We start from the raw sequence: 19,168 nt of genomic DNA, 5'->3' as shown, positions 1-19,168 counted from the left end.
GATTGCAAAGAATTGGTGAATGATGCCATTTTGGGACATGTTGTACAACGTTTGAGCTGCGACATGACAGTAGTGAAGATATAGCAGTGGCTCGCGTATTTTTTATTTTTGTATTTATTTTTTAAACTAATTAAAGCACAATACATTGAAATACTGCACTTAGCATCAAGAACTCTAGCATCCCTGTTCTGTGCATATCATAATGGGTGAAACTTCTGCAAAAATAGGCAAACACTAAAGCTTATTCTGATGCTGATCCAAACACATTGCATTTTGAGCTTTGAGTTTTTCCCCCCGCAATTTGACGTACAATAGTGTTTAGCCATTTAAACCGGTAAAGCATCTGTGTAACCACTTTTGCAGCCATTAATTTATACTTTAAAAGTACTGGAAATTGGAAATACTCCAGTAAAAGTAAACATCGAAATTGTACGTACAGTAAGTACAGTACTTGAGTAAATGTACTTTGTTTCTTTACACCACATGATTATGTCATCATGAGAGATTTTAATATTGGCCGGTTAAGCTGATTTGACTGCGGGTGTTTTCAGAGCTCTCTAAGCTAAACAGAATGGGTGGTTTCAGTCCGAGCAGCCAGAGAGAAATTGGTTTGCGGAGGCTGTAATTATTTTGTGTGGTGCTGTGGTTGAGGTCGTCGCGCTTTCTCAACTTCTGTTATGATGGTGCAGGCTGGGCAAAGCTCTGGGGAATAATGTCAAACTATAGCATGCACAGCTCGGGTGCATAGTATACAGCAGGGTTCCCCAATAGGCGGCCCGCGGGACATTCGCGGCCCGCGGGGGGCTACTGTCTGGCCCCCACCAACCCCAGTAATAATGGTGGTATAAGAGCAGCAACAACACTAGTATATCGTCGTTGTCGGGTGGGAACCTCGTATCTCCAAATTTGTACGTTCTTTCGCAAATCATACAAGGCCGCCGCACAAAAGTAGTGAAAACAGCAGATCTACAAGCACACAACGCCTCGCGGTCCGAGGCGTTGTGTGCTTCTAGATCGGCTGTTTTCACTAGTTAAAATAATTTTAATAAAATCACACCCGTGTGAACTGAGCGGTGGTTGTGTGTGTGTGTGTGTGTGTGTGTGTGTGCGTGTGTGTGCGTGCGTGTGTATGTGCGTGTGTGTGTGTGAGAGAGAGAGAGAGAGAATATTGCAGTTGATGCTCAGACTAGACTCAAGAGCACCCTCTCTGGTCACTGAGTGGTAGTTCAGGCTACATACACACATACATACATACATACACGGATACACGGATACATACACGGATACACACACGGCCATGCTATGGAGCGGTCTACCACCGCTCAAAAATTATAAATGCAAAACTAACGGTTTTGGACATACAAGATTTTCACCCGACAACGACGATATCTGAACTGTCGCTGGAGTAGTGGGAACGCCACCGCCGCCCCCTGCAATGTTGTGGCCCTCGGCTTGGTACCCTAGACATAATTCGGCCCTTGGGGAAAACTAATTGGGGAACCCTGGTATACAGTATATAGGCATATGATTGCACATTGATTGATTGAGTGCCTTTTCAGTGTCATCTCGAAAACTGCAAAAACATGAACAGGGTATGAATGTGATTGTCTTTCTATTAAAAATAACTTGAACACATGCGGGCATTCTGGTAGCTAACTCCAGGCTTATCAAAAAGTGCTTAATCTACATAGTTTCTTTTTTCACTGTCGCTTTTTCACTGTCACTTTTTTCACAATGTAAATAAAGATCAGCCTGCTGGTGTTACATTTTCTGTTTATACAGAAATAATGATTGTGCAAATCATCCCAATTGTCCTGGGTTCAGGGGTCTCATTGACACCTGTCCATAATACTGTAGGCCCACCTGCCTGGCCCGTCTGTCTCTCTGTGTGAGAGCAATGCAGTGCCCCTCCTGGCTCTCCTACTGTCTGCCTTGAATGAGAACTACAATACTTACAAAGGTACAGTACAAGGCAGAGTGAACCTATTCTAAAAGAATAAAACAAGAGGCAGTGTTTTGGTTCAGACAGACAGACAGACAGACAGACAGACAGACAGACAGACAGAGAGAGAGAGAGAGAGAGAGAGAGAGAGAGAGAGAGAGAGAGAGAGAGAGAGAGACTTGGCGGTGTGTGGTGAACACAGCACGTGGGTGAGAGAGGAGGGGAGAAAAGAATGGGGGGAGGGAGGGAGAGAGAGAGAGAGAGAGAGAGAGGAGAGAGAGAGAGAGAGAGAGAGATGAGAGAGAGAGAGAGAGAGAAAGAGAGGGATTGAGGGAGAGCAGACAGAGGAGGGAGAAAAGAAGAGGCCAAAACAAGAGTGAAACCCTCTGTGTTGACACCCGCCACCTATGAGAAGAGTGCAAGCTACAGGCGAACAGAGGTCCCTCAAACACACAACACTTGTCTCAGAGCCCGACTCAGCTGGACTGTGTGTGAGATCTTGCTACGAGTGTCTGTGTGAGAGAGAGAGAGTTTGTGTGTGTGTGTGTGTGTGTGTGAGAGAGTGTGTGTGCGTAAGTTTGTGTGTGTGTGTGTGTGTGTGTGTGTGTGTGTGTGTGTGTGTGTGTGTGTGTGTGTGTGTGTGTGTGTGTGTGTGTGTGGGTGTGGGTGTGGGAGCATACTCATTCAAGATGCTGGCTCAGCATGTAGACCATTGAAAAAGAAAAAAGGGGGAAGAAAGAGAAAAAAAAGAAACAAGAGATCAAAGGAGGTGTCTCCCGAATGCACCACAAAATACACTGGTTGAAAGGAGTGTTTGAAAAACTACAACAACCATTCAAGAAGTCAGTGCACAGCAGCCGGACGGACAGTCATCCAACCTGCTCCTGTGAAGCTGTGCCTCACTCTATAGAGAACATGTGTGTGCTCTGCCGCGTGCTGCAGCAGCACCTCACATAGGACACGCATCACGGGACAGTGCAAGAAAGGGCAGAGAGACTGGAGAGAAGGACCAAACCAACCTGGGACTGTCTGGAACCTAAAGAGGGGATTTACGGTACAAACCGAGGGCAAACCCGCCGGTTTGTCCGGAATTTATCCCAAGGAAGAAGACAGGATTTCTTCTTTTCTTTGCTTTAGTTTATTTTTTTTGTTTCCCCTGAAGGAGAGGGTAGTGTTGGGGAGGTGGAGGAGGAGGAGGTGGTGGAGGAGGAGTAGGAGGTGGTGGTGGTGAACGAGGAATGGATGACCTCTGCAGCCTGAGTGGCCTGGATCCTCTCTGGGTGAGTAGTAGTGACCCTCCTCTGCTGATACATATTATTGACGATACAATGTCTCCACGATATGCCTTTTCAGTGATATCGTATATATATCGTGATACAATGTTGAATTGTTAATACAGAGAGTCATTGCAGAATTTAATTTAAACCTGCATATTGGTCAAAATCAGTAGTTTTCAAACTTTAAAATGTCAAGGTCTCCCCTTAACTCTGACTGATACAAATGAAACCAAATGGAGCACATACCAGACCTATACGTTATGGGGGGTAGCCCAGGAGCGAAAGGTTCCCTGTTAGATGCTCCTCCTCCTGACTGTGCGTCAAAGTGCCCATGAACAAGACACTGAGGTCCTACTCCTAACTGCTCCCGATGAGCAGGTTGGTGCCGTGGCATGAAACCATGTATGCCAAGGCACCAACCTGCCATTGGCGTGTGAATGCAAATAGGTGAACGTAATGCACTTTGTAAAGTTTTTACGGAGAACATTTTATACAGTAAATGGACCTTTAACCATTTACTGTATGTGTGTTTGTCTTCATGCTGCAAGGTTGTACTTGTTACGTCTTTTCTACAGGTGCATAAGAGTAAAACGCATTTTTGTTCGGCTTCCTTCAAACAATACAGTGGTATAATAACAACAAACAATACAACAACAGCAAAAAAGGGGGAAAAAAGCTCTTTGAGTCAGACTAGCCTCAATGTGAACATGGCTCTGTGGAAGGAAGACTGGATAAAGTGTTGTGTACAGTAAAGCCTTTCTGGACTGCGCTCGAAATGCCTTGACTTGAAAGAAGTTTTGAGATGGTTTTCACAGAGCTTGAGAGAGAGAGAGGTGCTGACAACAGCTTCTGTATATTTATGGTCTGTTGCCCCATTTACAATGTGTGGTGTGAAGGATGTTCCTACTGTAATAGCTGAACATGTGCTGTGCAGAAGACAAATGATGGTGTGTGTGTGTGTGTGTGTGTGCGTGCGTGCGTGCGCGCGTGCGTGCGTGCGTGCGTGCGTGCGTCGCGGTCGTGTGTGGTCGTGTGCGCGGGGTGATTCTGGGAAGTGTTATTTGAATTTGACAGTGAGAGCATGGTCCTAATACCTGAGTCACCACAGAATCATCCCATGATTCATAAACTCCTGGCTCTGTCCTTCATAACTCTTTCTTTCTTTCTTTCTTTCTTTCTTTCTTTCTTTTTTCTTTCTTTCTACGAAACACTCCACGAAGTTTGCACTAGAGTGGCTGTTCACATTTTCTTCGGGTCATAAGTTAACACATAATGACACACAAAGCATGCGAGTGAGCAATTAATGATCGACTCATCTGTACTGTAGGTTAAATAGTAGTTTGCCTCACTCCGTTTAGCCCCAGGTAACCTTAACCTGACGTTTTGTTGACAGATTGGACCTCAGCCAGCAATGTATGCTAATTAAACCATTCATATTTACACTATAGCCTAACACAAGCTCTCACAACGTAAAGATTAATACATATATAACAAATAAATACATAAATACATATTTTCTTTGAAATATTTTTGGGGTAAGGGTTAGGTTTTCACCTATAATGACCTACCCAAAATAGAGACACCGGGATATATGTGGTTAACCCATGCCACAGAGGGTGGGTTTCTTAGAAAACTAGTTTACACACACGCACGCACGCACGCACGCACGCACGCACGCACACACACACACACACACACACACACACACACACACACACACACACACACACACACACACACACACACACACACACACACACACACACACACACAGGGTAGGCCTATAACTGCTCAAATGCACCACTCCACTTCAACTGATGGGTTTGATTATTTATTATTATTTTACAAACAATTTAAAATAGTGAAACATAGCCGATAGATGGGCTATTTTCAGTCTTGTATGATGAAGTAGGGCTTGCTTTAATTAAAACAACACAGATGCTTTCCCGGATTGAACAGGTACAACAACGGACAGGCTTTTTACAGGTCTAAAATGCGTTAAAAGTATTGAGTAAATACAGGAACTGGCCTGTCCAACTTGGCACCTTGCAGAGCAACAAGTCCAAGTTCATTTTCCAAAGAGAAACATATTACATAAGCAGCTATGGCAGAATGAATAAAATACCCTCCCAACTAAAACAATTGCTCAGGGTTAAATACTCATATCACATGTCAAACACGCTAAAATGAAAAACTCTTTAGTGGTGACCTGTTCAGCATCAGAACGGACAATTATACTCAATATAGGAATATGAACAAATCTGTGATTTACATTACTGCACCACACTATAAACCATACAGCATCTTGACTGCTTGTCAAGTTCTACTCCATGGATGAAATTAGTTTGTTCCACATAATTGATGCTATAGGAAGTAGCAAGTAGGTGACAATTGGGACCCTGTTACCCAGTGGTGTAACTTTGTAACTTTAAAGTAACTCAAGTACTGTATATATATATATATATATATATATATATATATATTAGTCCCCCCAGGAATCCGCGATTCCGCGATCGCAGAATATTTCGCGGAATTCGCGACCACCCCCGGATTTCTCGGCCGTTCGCGGACTTTTCTGACGTCCGCGGAATAGCGGTCGCGAGTGGCAGCAGAGCGGCGGGAGTAGTCATTACTACTATTATAAAACAATGTGTACATGGTCTGGCAAGTGGCCACTTCATACAGAGCCTGGGGAATAGCTTAGCTTCCTCCTGCTAGTTGCACTGACGCTGTATTGGTCCGGTCCCACATTCGTTCCTGACAGAAACTGTGTCCTGATCTATAGTTCCTCTCTGCCTCTATAATGGTCCTGGCAATAACAATGCTAATACAGAAGAGAATAAATAAATATTACACCCATACTAGGTAGTAGGTAGGCTATCCTCTAAAATGTGGTTACTATGGGCATTGGTTAATTTGCATGACAATATAGTCTTTGCAACAGAAAGTAATGATTAAAAACAATAACAATTAAAAAAATAATAGATTTAATATTAGATTTTTATTCTCAAAAATGATTATTTGATTATTCTAACCACTAATTACAATTAATTGTAGCTATTTCATGAAGGGCTTTACTTGATTATTAGAACTATATCATTTTTAGCTTGATAACTGGTCATTTTAGGTTGTTTATTAATGTCCGCGGAATCAAGAATTGTTCACCACAGAATTCCGCAGAATCAGGATTGTTCTCCGCGGAATAAAGCATTTTTCTCCGCGGATTCCTGGGGGGACTAATATATATATATATATATATATATATATATATTTATATATTTTTATATATTTTAACTTTACTGACATATTTCCAATTTTCAATTATTTTACTTCTACCCCACTACATCTCAGAGGCAGATATTATACTTTTTACTCCACTAAAACTATTAGCAACTTTTAGTTATGGGTACTGTAGATTTAGATTATTATTACAAAACATATATTACCCACTTCAGCCCTATGTACATCTACAAGCTCACAGTGTGTTGTGATGTGACGCATTGTGAGCTTGTAGATCTGCTATTTTCAAAACATTCGTATACATTTGAAAACTTGAAATGGGACATTATGCATAACGAATACTTTTACTTTTGGTACCTTAAATAAGTACATTTTGATGCCAATACTTTTGTACTTTACAAAGAACTGAGCGGGGTGTTGAAGTTGAAATCGACACCCTGCAGTTATGTTCTTGCTTCAAATTAAGGATAGAAAGATGTTTCTTTGCTCCTTTTCTTGCTTTTTAATGAAGTACATTTTGAATTCCAGACTTTTACTTGTGACAGATTATATCTACAGTGCAGTATTGATGCTTTTACTTTAAATGATCTCTGGCTAATACGACAAATATGCCTTAATACATTATAATTGTCCTCTATAACTACAATGTAAAATTAAAAAGTGATCTATCCCTATGGAATTTATGGCAAGCATGTGAAAACAAACTATATACTTCCTATGGTTATTAAGAGCATCAAATCAATATTTCAAATGTGTGTCTTTTTTGTGTGCACGTGCATGCCATAAATTAGACCACGCATGGTTTTATGACATCATCAACTTGCGACAGGCATTTCCCCTATTGAGCGAAAGATTAGCTATTTCTAGAAGAAATAAAATATTTAAGGTGTTTTTTAATTTGACATTGTAGTTATAGAGGACAATTATAATGTATTATTACCCGGCTTGTTTGGACTCTTGATTCTGATTGGTCGAGCGCTGAAATCAGAGGTCTGATATTCCCCGATAACAGACCGCTCCACTCTATAAAGGGGAACACACACTGGACGCGGAGGCGGCGCGGAAGCGGCGCGTCAAAACATACAACCCCATTATTTTCAATGAACTAACCCACACTGGCGCCGTCAGACGCGCGCAGCCGCGGGTCTGCCGCCTCGCCTGCCGCGCCGATACGCCACTGTTCTACGCATCCAGTTGGGGTTACCTCGCAGCACTTCACGTGCATCGATACCGTGACGCGACGCTGCGCAGCCGCCCGCGTCCAGTGTGTGCTCCCCTTGACAGACCGCTGCCTAATCAAAGGCTCAGAGCACCTGCTGCAGTCCAGCTGCACTGCGAGAATCTTAGCTGTATCCAAAATGTCAACCTTGTAAACACACACACAGCGACATTTAGAACTAAATGATGCTCTCAAGAATGTTTTTCAGAATATTTTAAAGCGAGAAATAGACGACGTACTATCAGAAAATGGATTCTATCTAATCAGCACTTCCTTGTTTTCCAAGGCGACCGTGTCGCGCTGGGGGGACGCCCAGCGCGACACTTGTGGAACACTTCCAGCCGTCTGTAAACAAGGAAATACTTTGTTTTGTTTTTAGTTTTGAGTCGAATTATTAATTTTATTTAGTAGCCGGGTAATAAGCGGGATAATGAATGGCTCCTTGGTGAATGACGCTATATAACATCCCTTCGGTTTGATAACTCAAGCCGTCGGTCTGTTATCTAGCGTCATTCACCGCGGAGCCATTCATTATCCCTTACTTAAGGCATATTTGCCGTATTAGCCAGGGATTCCTTTAAATAAAAACATAAAACAAACAAAATGTGAGTACCTTTTCCACCACTGAGTACCACACTATGAACTACACAGCATCTTGACTAGTCACGTTCCAGTTCCTAGATGACATGTCTGTTCTGTTCTGTTCTGTGTATAGATGCTATAGGAATAAGTAGCAAGTAGGTGACAATTGGGACCATAATGGTTACCATTATTGCACCTCAGTGCTAGAATGCACCGTTGTACATAATGTACAGTAACTGTCAGTGGTGGAAAAAGTACTCACATTTTGTACTTAAGTAAACGTATCAATACTGCAATGTAGAAGTACTCTGTTACAAGTAGAATATGGAATTCAAAATGTACTTGAGTAGAAGTGCCAAAAGTATTGGCATCAAAGTGTACTTAAAGTACCAAAAGTAGACTTATTTTCAACAGTACAAAATGTATACAAATCTTTTGAAAATAGATCTACAAGCTCACAATGCGTCACATTTTGCCGCATTGTGAGCTTGTAGATCGGCTATTTCCAAGTGACCGAAATGATTGTATATACAGTAGGGCTAAAGTGGTTAATGTATGTTTTGTAATAATAATTCAAATCTCCAAAGCAAATAGTAACTCAAGTTTTCAAATAATTGTAGTGGAGTAAAAGTATATTTGCCTCTGAGATGTAGTGGAGTAGAAGTAAAAGCACTGGAAACTTGAAATACTCCATCCAGTAAAGTAAAGACAATACCTCAAAATTGTGCTGATGTGCAGTACTTGAGATAAACATAAGTACAGTACTTGAGTACATGTACTTAGTTACCACTGACAGCAAGTAACTGTTGTTGGCGTGCTACACTGAAATTCTTCTCTCAACCCCTATAAACCTAGTTGTTTTCAAAATCTTTAAAACAAGTGTAAAAAATGTAACCTTGCATAGCCAGACAATGTCACTGTGTGGATATTAGTCTTTTTCTTCTTAGTGTCGTCGCCCCCCCCAAAAAAAGATTCAAACTATCAAACAAACTCGTTAGACCTACAACCATTCAGAGTAGCGCGAAGCACATGCCTCACGGGGTGTGATAGAGTGATAAATATGTATTTATCACTCTTGTATAGATATTATTTCAAAGTTTTGGTGTCACGCCAACCAAAAAACTAAGCTATCAGGGTGGTTACAAAAAGATTCAAACCTACAACCAATCATAGTAGCAAAAGGTGAAAAACCCACCCTTAGCATTATGGGCTCTGGTTGGTTTCTCGTAACCTAAAACCCGCCCTACATTTGCATACTGGGCCCTGGTTGGTTCCTCACGACTTGTGAGCCTTGAAATATTATAATAACTAAGCGGGGCCAGACCTAATCTGCCAAGGGCAATTTTTCTTTGCAATGGCATTTTCGTCTGGCTACGCGAGGCTATCAAAATTGACCCGTTGGCTTCATTTGCAAGCCAAATGAACTGGTAGGCCGGACTCACACATAGACGTGCAGTCGTGCAACACGTTGTTGCACGTCTATGTGTGAGTCCGGGTTTAGTGTCTTGCTCAGTGACACTTCTGATTACCAGATGGCCTCTGTGACGCACTTAGCCAGTGGTTCTCAACCATTTCTGGCAGGGACTCCCCAAAATAATCATATCCTCCCCCCCACCACACACACACGCACACGCACACGCACACGCACACGCACACGCACACACACACACACACACACACACACACACACACACACACACACACACACACCAATAGGTACTTGGAATGTAGGAGTTGAGGCATTACATTTAGTTTGACTTGCTTCCAAGCTATACAGCCGCCACCAACAACTAAGCTATCTAACTCTTCGTTTGCCATTATCCTAACTGGAAGATGCTAGTGATGACTTACTGTTATGGGATGGCCTGGCTGGCCCCTTTTACAGCAGGCTCACTTCTCTCTCTGAGGGAAAGCAAAAGTATACAGTGGCTAGGCTGTAAAGCCTGATTTATACTTGGTTTGCAATGCTGGTGTTTCATATTGTAAATCAGGGGTCTTCAACGTTTTCAGGCCGGGGACCCCCAAACTGATGGGGAGATATGGAGCAGGGCCCCCCTACCACCTCGTAGGGTGGGGGGGGGGGGGGGGGGGGGGGGGGGGGGGTCGGGGCTACGACATATTTTTTATTTTAAACATGTACAAGTTACAGCGAGCAGGGTGGGCCGTACCACTACCATTTCTAAACATACAACGTATTAACTGAGAACCATTGTCAATAATATCAATTGCATAGTAATCATGTATTCAAGCTATTCAAAATGGATAGAATCATGATTTATTTTTTTACATACCGGTAAATGTGAAAAATTGTTTAAGCAATAATTTCGAGGACCCCCTGCAGTACCTCCGCGGACCCCCTAGGGGTCGCGGACCCCCTGTTGAAGACCCCTGTTGTAAATAGCAGATTTACACGCTCACAGCGTGTCACATCCATGATGCATTGTGAACTTGTAGATCTGCTATTTACTGAGCCCGACAGCACAAGTATTTAAACAAGGCTTAAGTTGGAGGTGGAAGAGAGAGGCTATAGAGGGTTTCTCCACCCGTGGATCAGAGACCCACTGGCACAGTGTTGCAAACAAATAACAAAAAAAACAACAACAACAAAAGAAAAACATTTTGTGTTATTTGATGATTTGTAAACTACTTGGTATCCACTGTATCAGACCTTTAAGGCAATGATTCATAACCTTATGCATTAGGCCACAGACACCCACTTGACTCAAACCCTTTTGCTCTTTGAGGATATACGTTATTCATGAATTTCTCCCAGCTGGTTGGGTGTTGGGCGATCTTCTCTGCTTTCAGTCCAAAGATATTCCTCATAATTCCCTGAGTTCTGCCTCGACAGAACCAGCTGTTTCTGGGTCTTCCAGGTTTCCTTTTCCACGACACGCTTGTTGACACTATTCTTTTTAACCCACAAGACGGGAATCCCATTTCAGTATATAGCAACATAAATGTTTTGTCATTTTTTTTAAAATATTTGTTATTTTTCAGAAAACCTACTGTATTTTAGAAGGCATTTTTAGAATCATTCCCAGTCCTAGATGGGTTAATCATCGAGACCCCGTACACTGTAGAAATCCTCAGTTGTCATTAAATCTGGCATTTAGCCAGAGCGATAACGTGGATTCACCACGGAACGATGTGCGTGCATCCAAGTTATCATTAATGCCAGGCTACAGGTCGCACAGAACGTGAAAACAGCAGATCTACAAGCAGTGTGCTTGTAGATCGGCTGTTTTCACTAGTTTAGTATATTTTATGGATGATAAATACAAAACGAACGGTTTTCGACGTACAAGGTTTCCACCCGACAACGACAATATAATGCACTCTCAGAGTTACAGAGCCATAAAGGTCAGTTTGGACTCCTCCCCAGACACGGTGCTGTAAGGTTTGGAGGTCTGCGTTGGACGATGGGGCGAGCAGAGCTGCCTGACTGGAGAACATCTGGATGCTGTTGATGAAAGAAAGCAGTATTGTGACTGTAGTTTGTAAAGCTGAAAGAGAACGTTTTGGCGACTTAGGGGGAAGCCTTCTTTAGTTTTTCAGCAAGACAGACATGTACACACACACATGCGCACACACACACACACACACGCACACACGCACGCACGCACGCACGCACCCACGCAAGCACACACACACACCCTCCGAGCCAAGGGCCTTGGCCTATGACCAAACTAAACAGTGTTCAGTGCAATAGTACAGTAGTATTCTCTTTCTCTCTCGCTCTGTAACACACAAACACACGTACGCACACACAAACACACGCTTTTGCCAGTGGCCTTTGATATACAAGACCGCGCGCATGTACGTACGCATGCACGCACATACATTACAGCACATTGCAGCTATAAAAGTGACCCTGGCCTGTCATGTCATTTTGTTGTTTATTAAAAAGCTGGATAGACCCACACTCACTAAAGCTGCTGAATATAGTGTTATTTAATAAAAAATGTGTAACTCTTAACAAATGGTAAATGTTGCATTTATATAGCGCTTTTATCCAAGGCGCTTTACAGGGATTGTGCATTATTACATTCACCTTCACCCATGCACACATACATTCATACACCGATGGCAGAGTAAACCATGCACCAACCTGCTCACCGGGAGCAATTAGGGGTTCAGAGTCCAGCTCAAGGACTCTTTGACACTTACTCTGGGGGAGACCGGGATCGAACTGGGAACCCTTCGGGAACCCTCCGTGTTCTAATGACAGTTTCTCTACCCCTGAGCCACTGCCACCCCACAGGTCACACATCAGGTCTCAAGGATAAGAGGTTGTCAGAGATACTGATAAGCCGTCGCATTGGACATACAGGGTTCCCACGGTCCTGAAATTCCTGGAAATATTTTGAAATTAGAAACATATTTTTCCAGTACTGGAAAAGTTTGGGAATTGATCAAGGGTCCTGGAAGGTCCTGGAAAAAATAGCTATGCATTGTCTTTGGTTATTGATTTTGTTAATACCTCTGAAATGACAAATTAAACATTGGCCAAATTGTCAAATATTAGAGGCAGAAATTGTGAAAATAGCTGTGAGGCGTTGTGAGCATGTAGATCAGCTATTCTCACAATGGAACCGTGTTTTACAAAATTCCTCTACTCTTGAGTCGTCAGGGTGGGTGGGTCCCAAGTTAAAACATGATTATTTCGGGGGTCACAGCCTGAAAAGGTTGAGAACCACTGGCATACACCTGTCTTTGGGCATTGCACATAGGAGTAAGCGACCTGTTATTGAGATGAATTATTGTTATAGTCCTGGAAATTGGGTTAAATATTCTGGAAAAGTTTTGGAAATTAATTGGTAAAAATGTGTGGGAACCGTGGACATACCTTTTTCCCAAATGTTTTGGAGTGGATTAAACATGTGCAGCCTGTTTGTTTGAGCTTTTGTGTGAAACCTATTTTTGTCCACAGCCTTGAGCTGTTTCTGATATGTTGCACATGTTTTTTTGACAGGAAATATGTTGCAAACTGCAAGAGAATAATACCTAGCTACTGTACTGTAGATGTTCCTATGAATGAATGTTAAACCACTTTTGATAATATAATATGCCTCCTGAGTAGATTTACTTTGTGGCCATAACATTTCGTAAGTCAGTTTTAATGTCAACATGTTAACAAAAAGAAAAATAAGCATAAAGCAAATAAGTATTGTTTTCTATTCAAAAACTTTGTAAACTTAACCTTTCACTCCGAAAAATATCCGATGAGCTTGTAGATCTGCTATTTTTGGCTAAAGCTCTCCTCAGAATATGGATGCTATTGTGTTCAAGCGGTTAATGTAAAAATCACAAGTTAACTTATATTGTTACGCTCAAAATATTCATTATATTCAAAATGTTACTTTAGTAAAACAGTATCAAAAGATGAATTCCCTCAGAGATTGTATAAATGAAATCAATGGGTTTCATTCATTTATACCATCTCTTTAAATGAATGACTGCATCTCTAGGCCTGTGCGCCATTCAGACTATTCAGTGGTCTTCATTATGCGAGTACAGATGAATCAAGGACAGATAAGTGCCACACATTGACAGCCTCCAGGGACGTGCTGGGCCCCTGATTCAGCCCGGGAAAAAGAGTTGGAGAGGCCCTCATTGCGTGCTATATGAGAGAGATCTCTCTCTATAACGCTGCTGCTGCTGCTACTCAAAGATTTTCCATTTCAGATCATGACAAGTGACAAGCCAATTACTGTACATGAGTTATATTTTGTCATTGTCGGGTGGAAACCTTGTATGTCCAAAACCGTTTGTTTTGTATTTATCATTTTAAAAATGATTTAAACTAGTGAAAACAGCCGATCTACAAGCACACAACGCGTGCTTGTAGATCTGCTGTTTTCACTACTTTTGTGCAACAGCCTTGTATGATGAAGCAGGGCTTTGCTTTGCGAAAAAATGTATTTTTTATTAAGCGGTGGTCACACCGTCTCCATAGCGTGGCCGTGTGTGTATCCGTCTATGTATGTGTGTGGGTGCGTCCGTATGTAGCCTCAAGCCTGTGGTGTAGTACCTTTTCTGACCACACATGTTAAGGGAGGGGCGCTGTTTTCAGGCCAGGCCAGACCAGGCACACACACACACACGCACACACACACACACACACACACACACACACACACACACACACACACACACACACACACACACACAGGGGGGAAGGGGGGGGGGGGTAAACCACCGCTCAGTTCACACGGGTGTGATTTTTTTTTCCTAATGGCCGGCCTGGACCGGCTGGGAATGAAGCGGCCGTTCGGGAGTTGTCCCGCTTTTCCCAATGGCCAGCACGTCCCTGACAGCCTCTAAATTTCACCAGACAAGAACAAAATGACGGCCGCCTTGTAGTAACTCAAAGACCCCTGATTTACAGGTCAGCGGGTTCAATGTTTTATCCTGCATTCAGGGGCGTCACAAGGGGTAGGAAAGTGGGACTGAGTTACCAGGGCCCAAGGTGGAGGGGCCCTAGTAACTTTAGCTATTGAAAAATAGCAGATATACAAGCTCACAGCGCGGCACCGAGTGCCGCGCTGCGAGCATGTAGATCTGCTATTTTTGAAAAGTCGTGAAAATGTGCGCAAATCTTTGAATATATGTATTTTTTAAGTGAACATTTGTAACTAGAATGTTGCTTCTGGAGGGTCCCTGGAACTAAATATTTTGAGATGGGGGGGGGGGGGTCCTTCACATGAAAAGGTTTGACCATCACTGACGTGAAAACATAGGTTTCTTGGCACACATTTTCAAGATTTTTCAAAAATAGCAGATCTACAAGCTCGCAGCGCGGCACTCTGTGCCGCGCTGTGAGCTTGTATATCTGCTATTTTTCAATAGTTAACATGGGGGGCCCGCAGTGAATGCTTGTACCCAGGGCCCAGGATTTGGTGTGACGCCCCTGCCTGCATTAAAAATAAGTTTCACCCATTTTCCACTTTGTCTCACGCACCTCTACGACTCTCCTAAACACTGATGTTTCCTCAAGGGATGCCAAGCGTGTGTGAATGAAAATCTTCATTTCACAGCCCAGTGGCGTCAGTTCAGAAAAAGCTAAGGTATGGCAACATGACTGGTGTCTTGAACACGTGGGAACTGGGAAGGCACGCGTTCGGTTCAAGACACCAGTCATGTTGCCATACCTTATCAACAGGCATGATTCATTTATTTTGAGAAGTACATTTTCTTTTTTTCTTTTTTTTCGTTTCTACGGTTTCTTGGGCTGGATATGGTTGTTCAAGTGCAGCTAAACTTGTTAGTAAACGTGCCACAATTAACAATAATGCATTGCACCTGTGCAGCTGACCTGCAGAACCTGGGAATATACCATCTTGTCAAGATGAACTTTTATTTTCACCCCTGGACCCAGGGTATGGCAGCTGCATACCCCTGCCATACCCAATTGACGCCCCTGCCCTGCATGTAAAGCTGTAGCAGGGTAATCTGAACCGATCAGAATCACCATGAATAGGCCCTGAACCCAACATGCTGTTTCAATCCCTTTGCCCATATAACCAAACTCTTTGATCAGCGACCGCGGAGAGCCTGCGGTTGGTTTGGAAAAGGGCAAACGTGATTAAAATCACACTAAACACAGGCTTTGCGAGGCATTTGTTTAGAAAAACAAATGTATTCTTCTATCTGACCTTTGATTAGCAGTGTTGTTTTCTGTAAACTGACAGTAAAACGTGTGCTTGCGCATCAGGGTTTGTGTTCTCATCGAACTTTGCTGTGGGTTTCTGTGTTGTTTCATACCAGTGATACCACTGGAGATTAGGCACGTGCACACGCAAGTACACACGCACGCACGCACGCACGCACGCACGCACGCACGCACGCACGCACGCACGCACACACACGCACAAATACAAATACACAGACACCAAAAACAGAATCTTTTCCATCTGCACATGACTCACCAGTGCATTGGGGTTCTTTCACATAATAAGGCATTTGTTTCTTTCTTTTTTACTTATTTTACTTCTTTTAGCTCTTAGAAGCCAATCTTAGTGATGTAGGTGACAAACAACATCAATGTTTTGGTCCTTTGTCCAAACCAAGAGCAAGAACAAACAGTGAAACTATTTTGGGCTCTTGTCTCTGCTATCTGGCCAAGTACCAGCATTTGTACAAGGAAAAGAAAAATATGCATACAAATGTAATTGAAGAAATAAGCGTTAAACTCAGTTACATTGTAGGTCGTGTCAGTGTCAAACATGTGTTTCTTTTTTTGTTCCAGGGGCATGCACTATTGCAGGCCATCTGTGCAAATGAGTTCAAGGCTGTTATCTTCCACCTCCAAAAGTCTCAAAAAGATTTTTTTTTCTTCAAGAAAAGAAATGTGGTTTCATGTAAGTTGCAAGTTTTGTAACATATCCAAGCCATAGTTGTGAGATGAAAACCTTGGAAACAGGGTGGCTCCAATGTGGGTGGAGCCGGTGACATAATCAGTCATCTGTGTTAATGAATTAAACAAATAAAAATAAACAGAAAGACTGTGAAATATGAATGCAGATTAATAGTGTTGACATGTTGTTCAGTGCCAGTGTTGTAAACTTAACTAAGTACATTTATACTCAAGTATCCTATATACATTTTGGCCATTTGAAAATAGCAAATCTACAAGCTCTCAATGCGTCACGATGCGACACATTATGAGCGTACATCTGTTATTTTCAAAAGATTTAAAAAAAAATTGAAATGGGATATTCCTGCATGATGAGTAGCCTACTTTCTACTTTAAGTACATTTTGATACCAATACCTTTTTGGACTTTTTGGACTACTTATCTACAGAGTATTTCTACATGCAGTATTGATACTTTTACTCGAGTAAAGAATGTGAGTTCTTTTTCCATCACTGTTCAGTGCTGCCGACCTGATGAAGCTTCTCTTATCGGTCATCATCCGTTGTTGACCCAGCTGGCCAGATCTTTCACCTCAAAATGTACAGTGATGCAAAAGGCTAGCCTACTTTCTAATGCTGTTCATGGCCTCCCACTGAGCAATAGACGTCTATTAGACGTTGGTCTAAAATTGGTCTAATAGAGGTATAGATTTGAAAGTTTTTTAGACGTCTAAGCTTAGACTAGACGTTGATTAGATGTTATTTCAACAGCTATATATAGACGCAGTCTATTTATATACGTCTATTAGACGTCTAAAATATAGACTGTCTATATATAGACGCCTATTAGACGTCTAATCAACGTCTAGTCTAAGCTTAGAAGTCTAAAAAACGTTCAAATCTAGACGTATATTAGACGTCTAATAGACTGAAAAATGTTTAGGGGCTATTTCCAGGAAGTATCCCAGACCTTCTCAGTGTGGGACCATACACCATTCTTCTAACCACTTAAAGGAGTAGTTCACCCCCAAAATGCCTTATTTTCTATCAATTACACACCCCATGAAGCCTTGAATTCATGTACTTTTTTTTTTGTTTGCTTTTGTCGCATTTCTGAGACTCCGGAGGTCATCATAACTGGCTCTGGAATTCGACAAAAAATCTCCATGAATTCATGAGGTGTGTATTTGATAGACAATAAGTAGTGTTTTGGGGTGAACTACTCCTTTAAACCCTTTGTTGACCAGGGTCCCTCAAGGGGTCCATGTTCACCCTCCTTATTATTTCCTTCTACACCAAATCTTTGCCAAAAATAGTTCACAATACACACACACACGCATAAAAGTTCACAATGTGTCGCGTTCCCATTGTGAGCTTGTAGATAGGCTATTTTGGCCAAACATTCACCTATTTTCGCAGAATGTTTGTCTATTATCGTCACTGTCGGGCAGAAACCTCTTATCTCCAAGTTTCACATTTGAACGTTTTTTCGTAAATTCGCTTCATCACATAAGGCTGTCGCACAGGACTAGTGAAAATAGCAGATCTACAAGCACCTGGCGGTGCGAGGCGTTGTGTGCGAGGCGTTGTGTGTTATAGGTCGGCTGTTTTCACTAGTTTAGAACAATTTTCAAATGATAAATACAAAACGAACGGTTTTGGACATACAAGGTTTTCACCCGACAACAACGTTATATAACATACCCATAATATGGACACTAGGGTTCATGTGTTAAAATCAGATCAGGGTAGGGGGAATATTACGGTTGTATTTCCGTGAACTTTCCACCTTTGGCTTTGTGCATCATAAGCATAATCAGGGATAAGTCCCCCCATATTATGTCAGACCTGTGTTTGACCTCAGCAAACCTCAGGTTCATGACACGTATAGAGTGTGGTCTCTGCGTTAATCAGAAACAAGGTAGAGGCTGTTTACACAAGGCTGCAGAGAGTATGAGTCCTCTCTCCTGATAGTTATAGGTCAACGACTGTTTGTGTTGACTCAGCAGATCCACCGTAGACCCCTCTACCTACAAATGAATGTTTATGTAAAGATTAGATTACTAGGGGGGAGGGGTGTTGTAAGAGTTACTGTACAACATCGTGCAAATACATTGCAGCAGTCGTTCCCAAACTCTTCAGGTCGAGACCCAAAAGAGAAATTAGACGTTTGCCCTGGCACCCGAACTATAGTGAAAACAGCATCAACATCTACAAGCTCTACAAGCGTGTAAATCTGTGTGTGAACTTGTAGATCGTCTATTTTCACTACTTCATAAACATTTGTTTTGTAATTTATGGAATTTCTTTGATTTCTCTTCGATTTATTCATGAAATTACTAAATAAATAATTGAATTGGGTTTTTAATTCATGAACAAAATTGCTTTTTGGGAATGTTTTTTGAAAATGTTTTGAAATAACAAAATGTAGCAAACAAAAAATGTATGGACCCATACAAATGTGGAAACGTCCCGAGTCGACCCAGTGTTTGGGAACCAGTGAATTACAGTATCCCAAACCTTGTTTTAAATTGCATGAGGTACAGTGGC

General features: G+C 42.1%; 1 protein-coding gene across 1 annotated transcript in view; it reads left to right on the top strand.

Moving 5' to 3' along the window:
- Positions 1-3,087: 3,087 nt before the first annotated feature.
- The window catches only part of LOC308284242 (multidrug resistance-associated protein 1-like), a 72,953-nt gene continuing 56,872 nt past the window's right edge, over positions 3,088-19,168 (top strand). The window contains exon 1 of the mRNA XM_080724806.1: positions 3,088-3,222. Coding sequence (XP_080580932.1) covers positions 3,181-3,222 — 42 coding nt within the window. The 5' untranslated portion in view covers positions 3,088-3,180. The remainder of the gene's footprint in view (positions 3,223-19,168) is intronic.

This window comes from Nannobrachium achirus (assembly GCF_963921795.1).
Source record: "Nannobrachium achirus genome assembly, chromosome: 4".
NCBI lineage: Eukaryota > Metazoa > Chordata > Actinopteri > Myctophiformes > Myctophidae > Nannobrachium > Nannobrachium achirus.
This window is presented reverse-complemented; position numbering and strand designations above follow the sequence as displayed.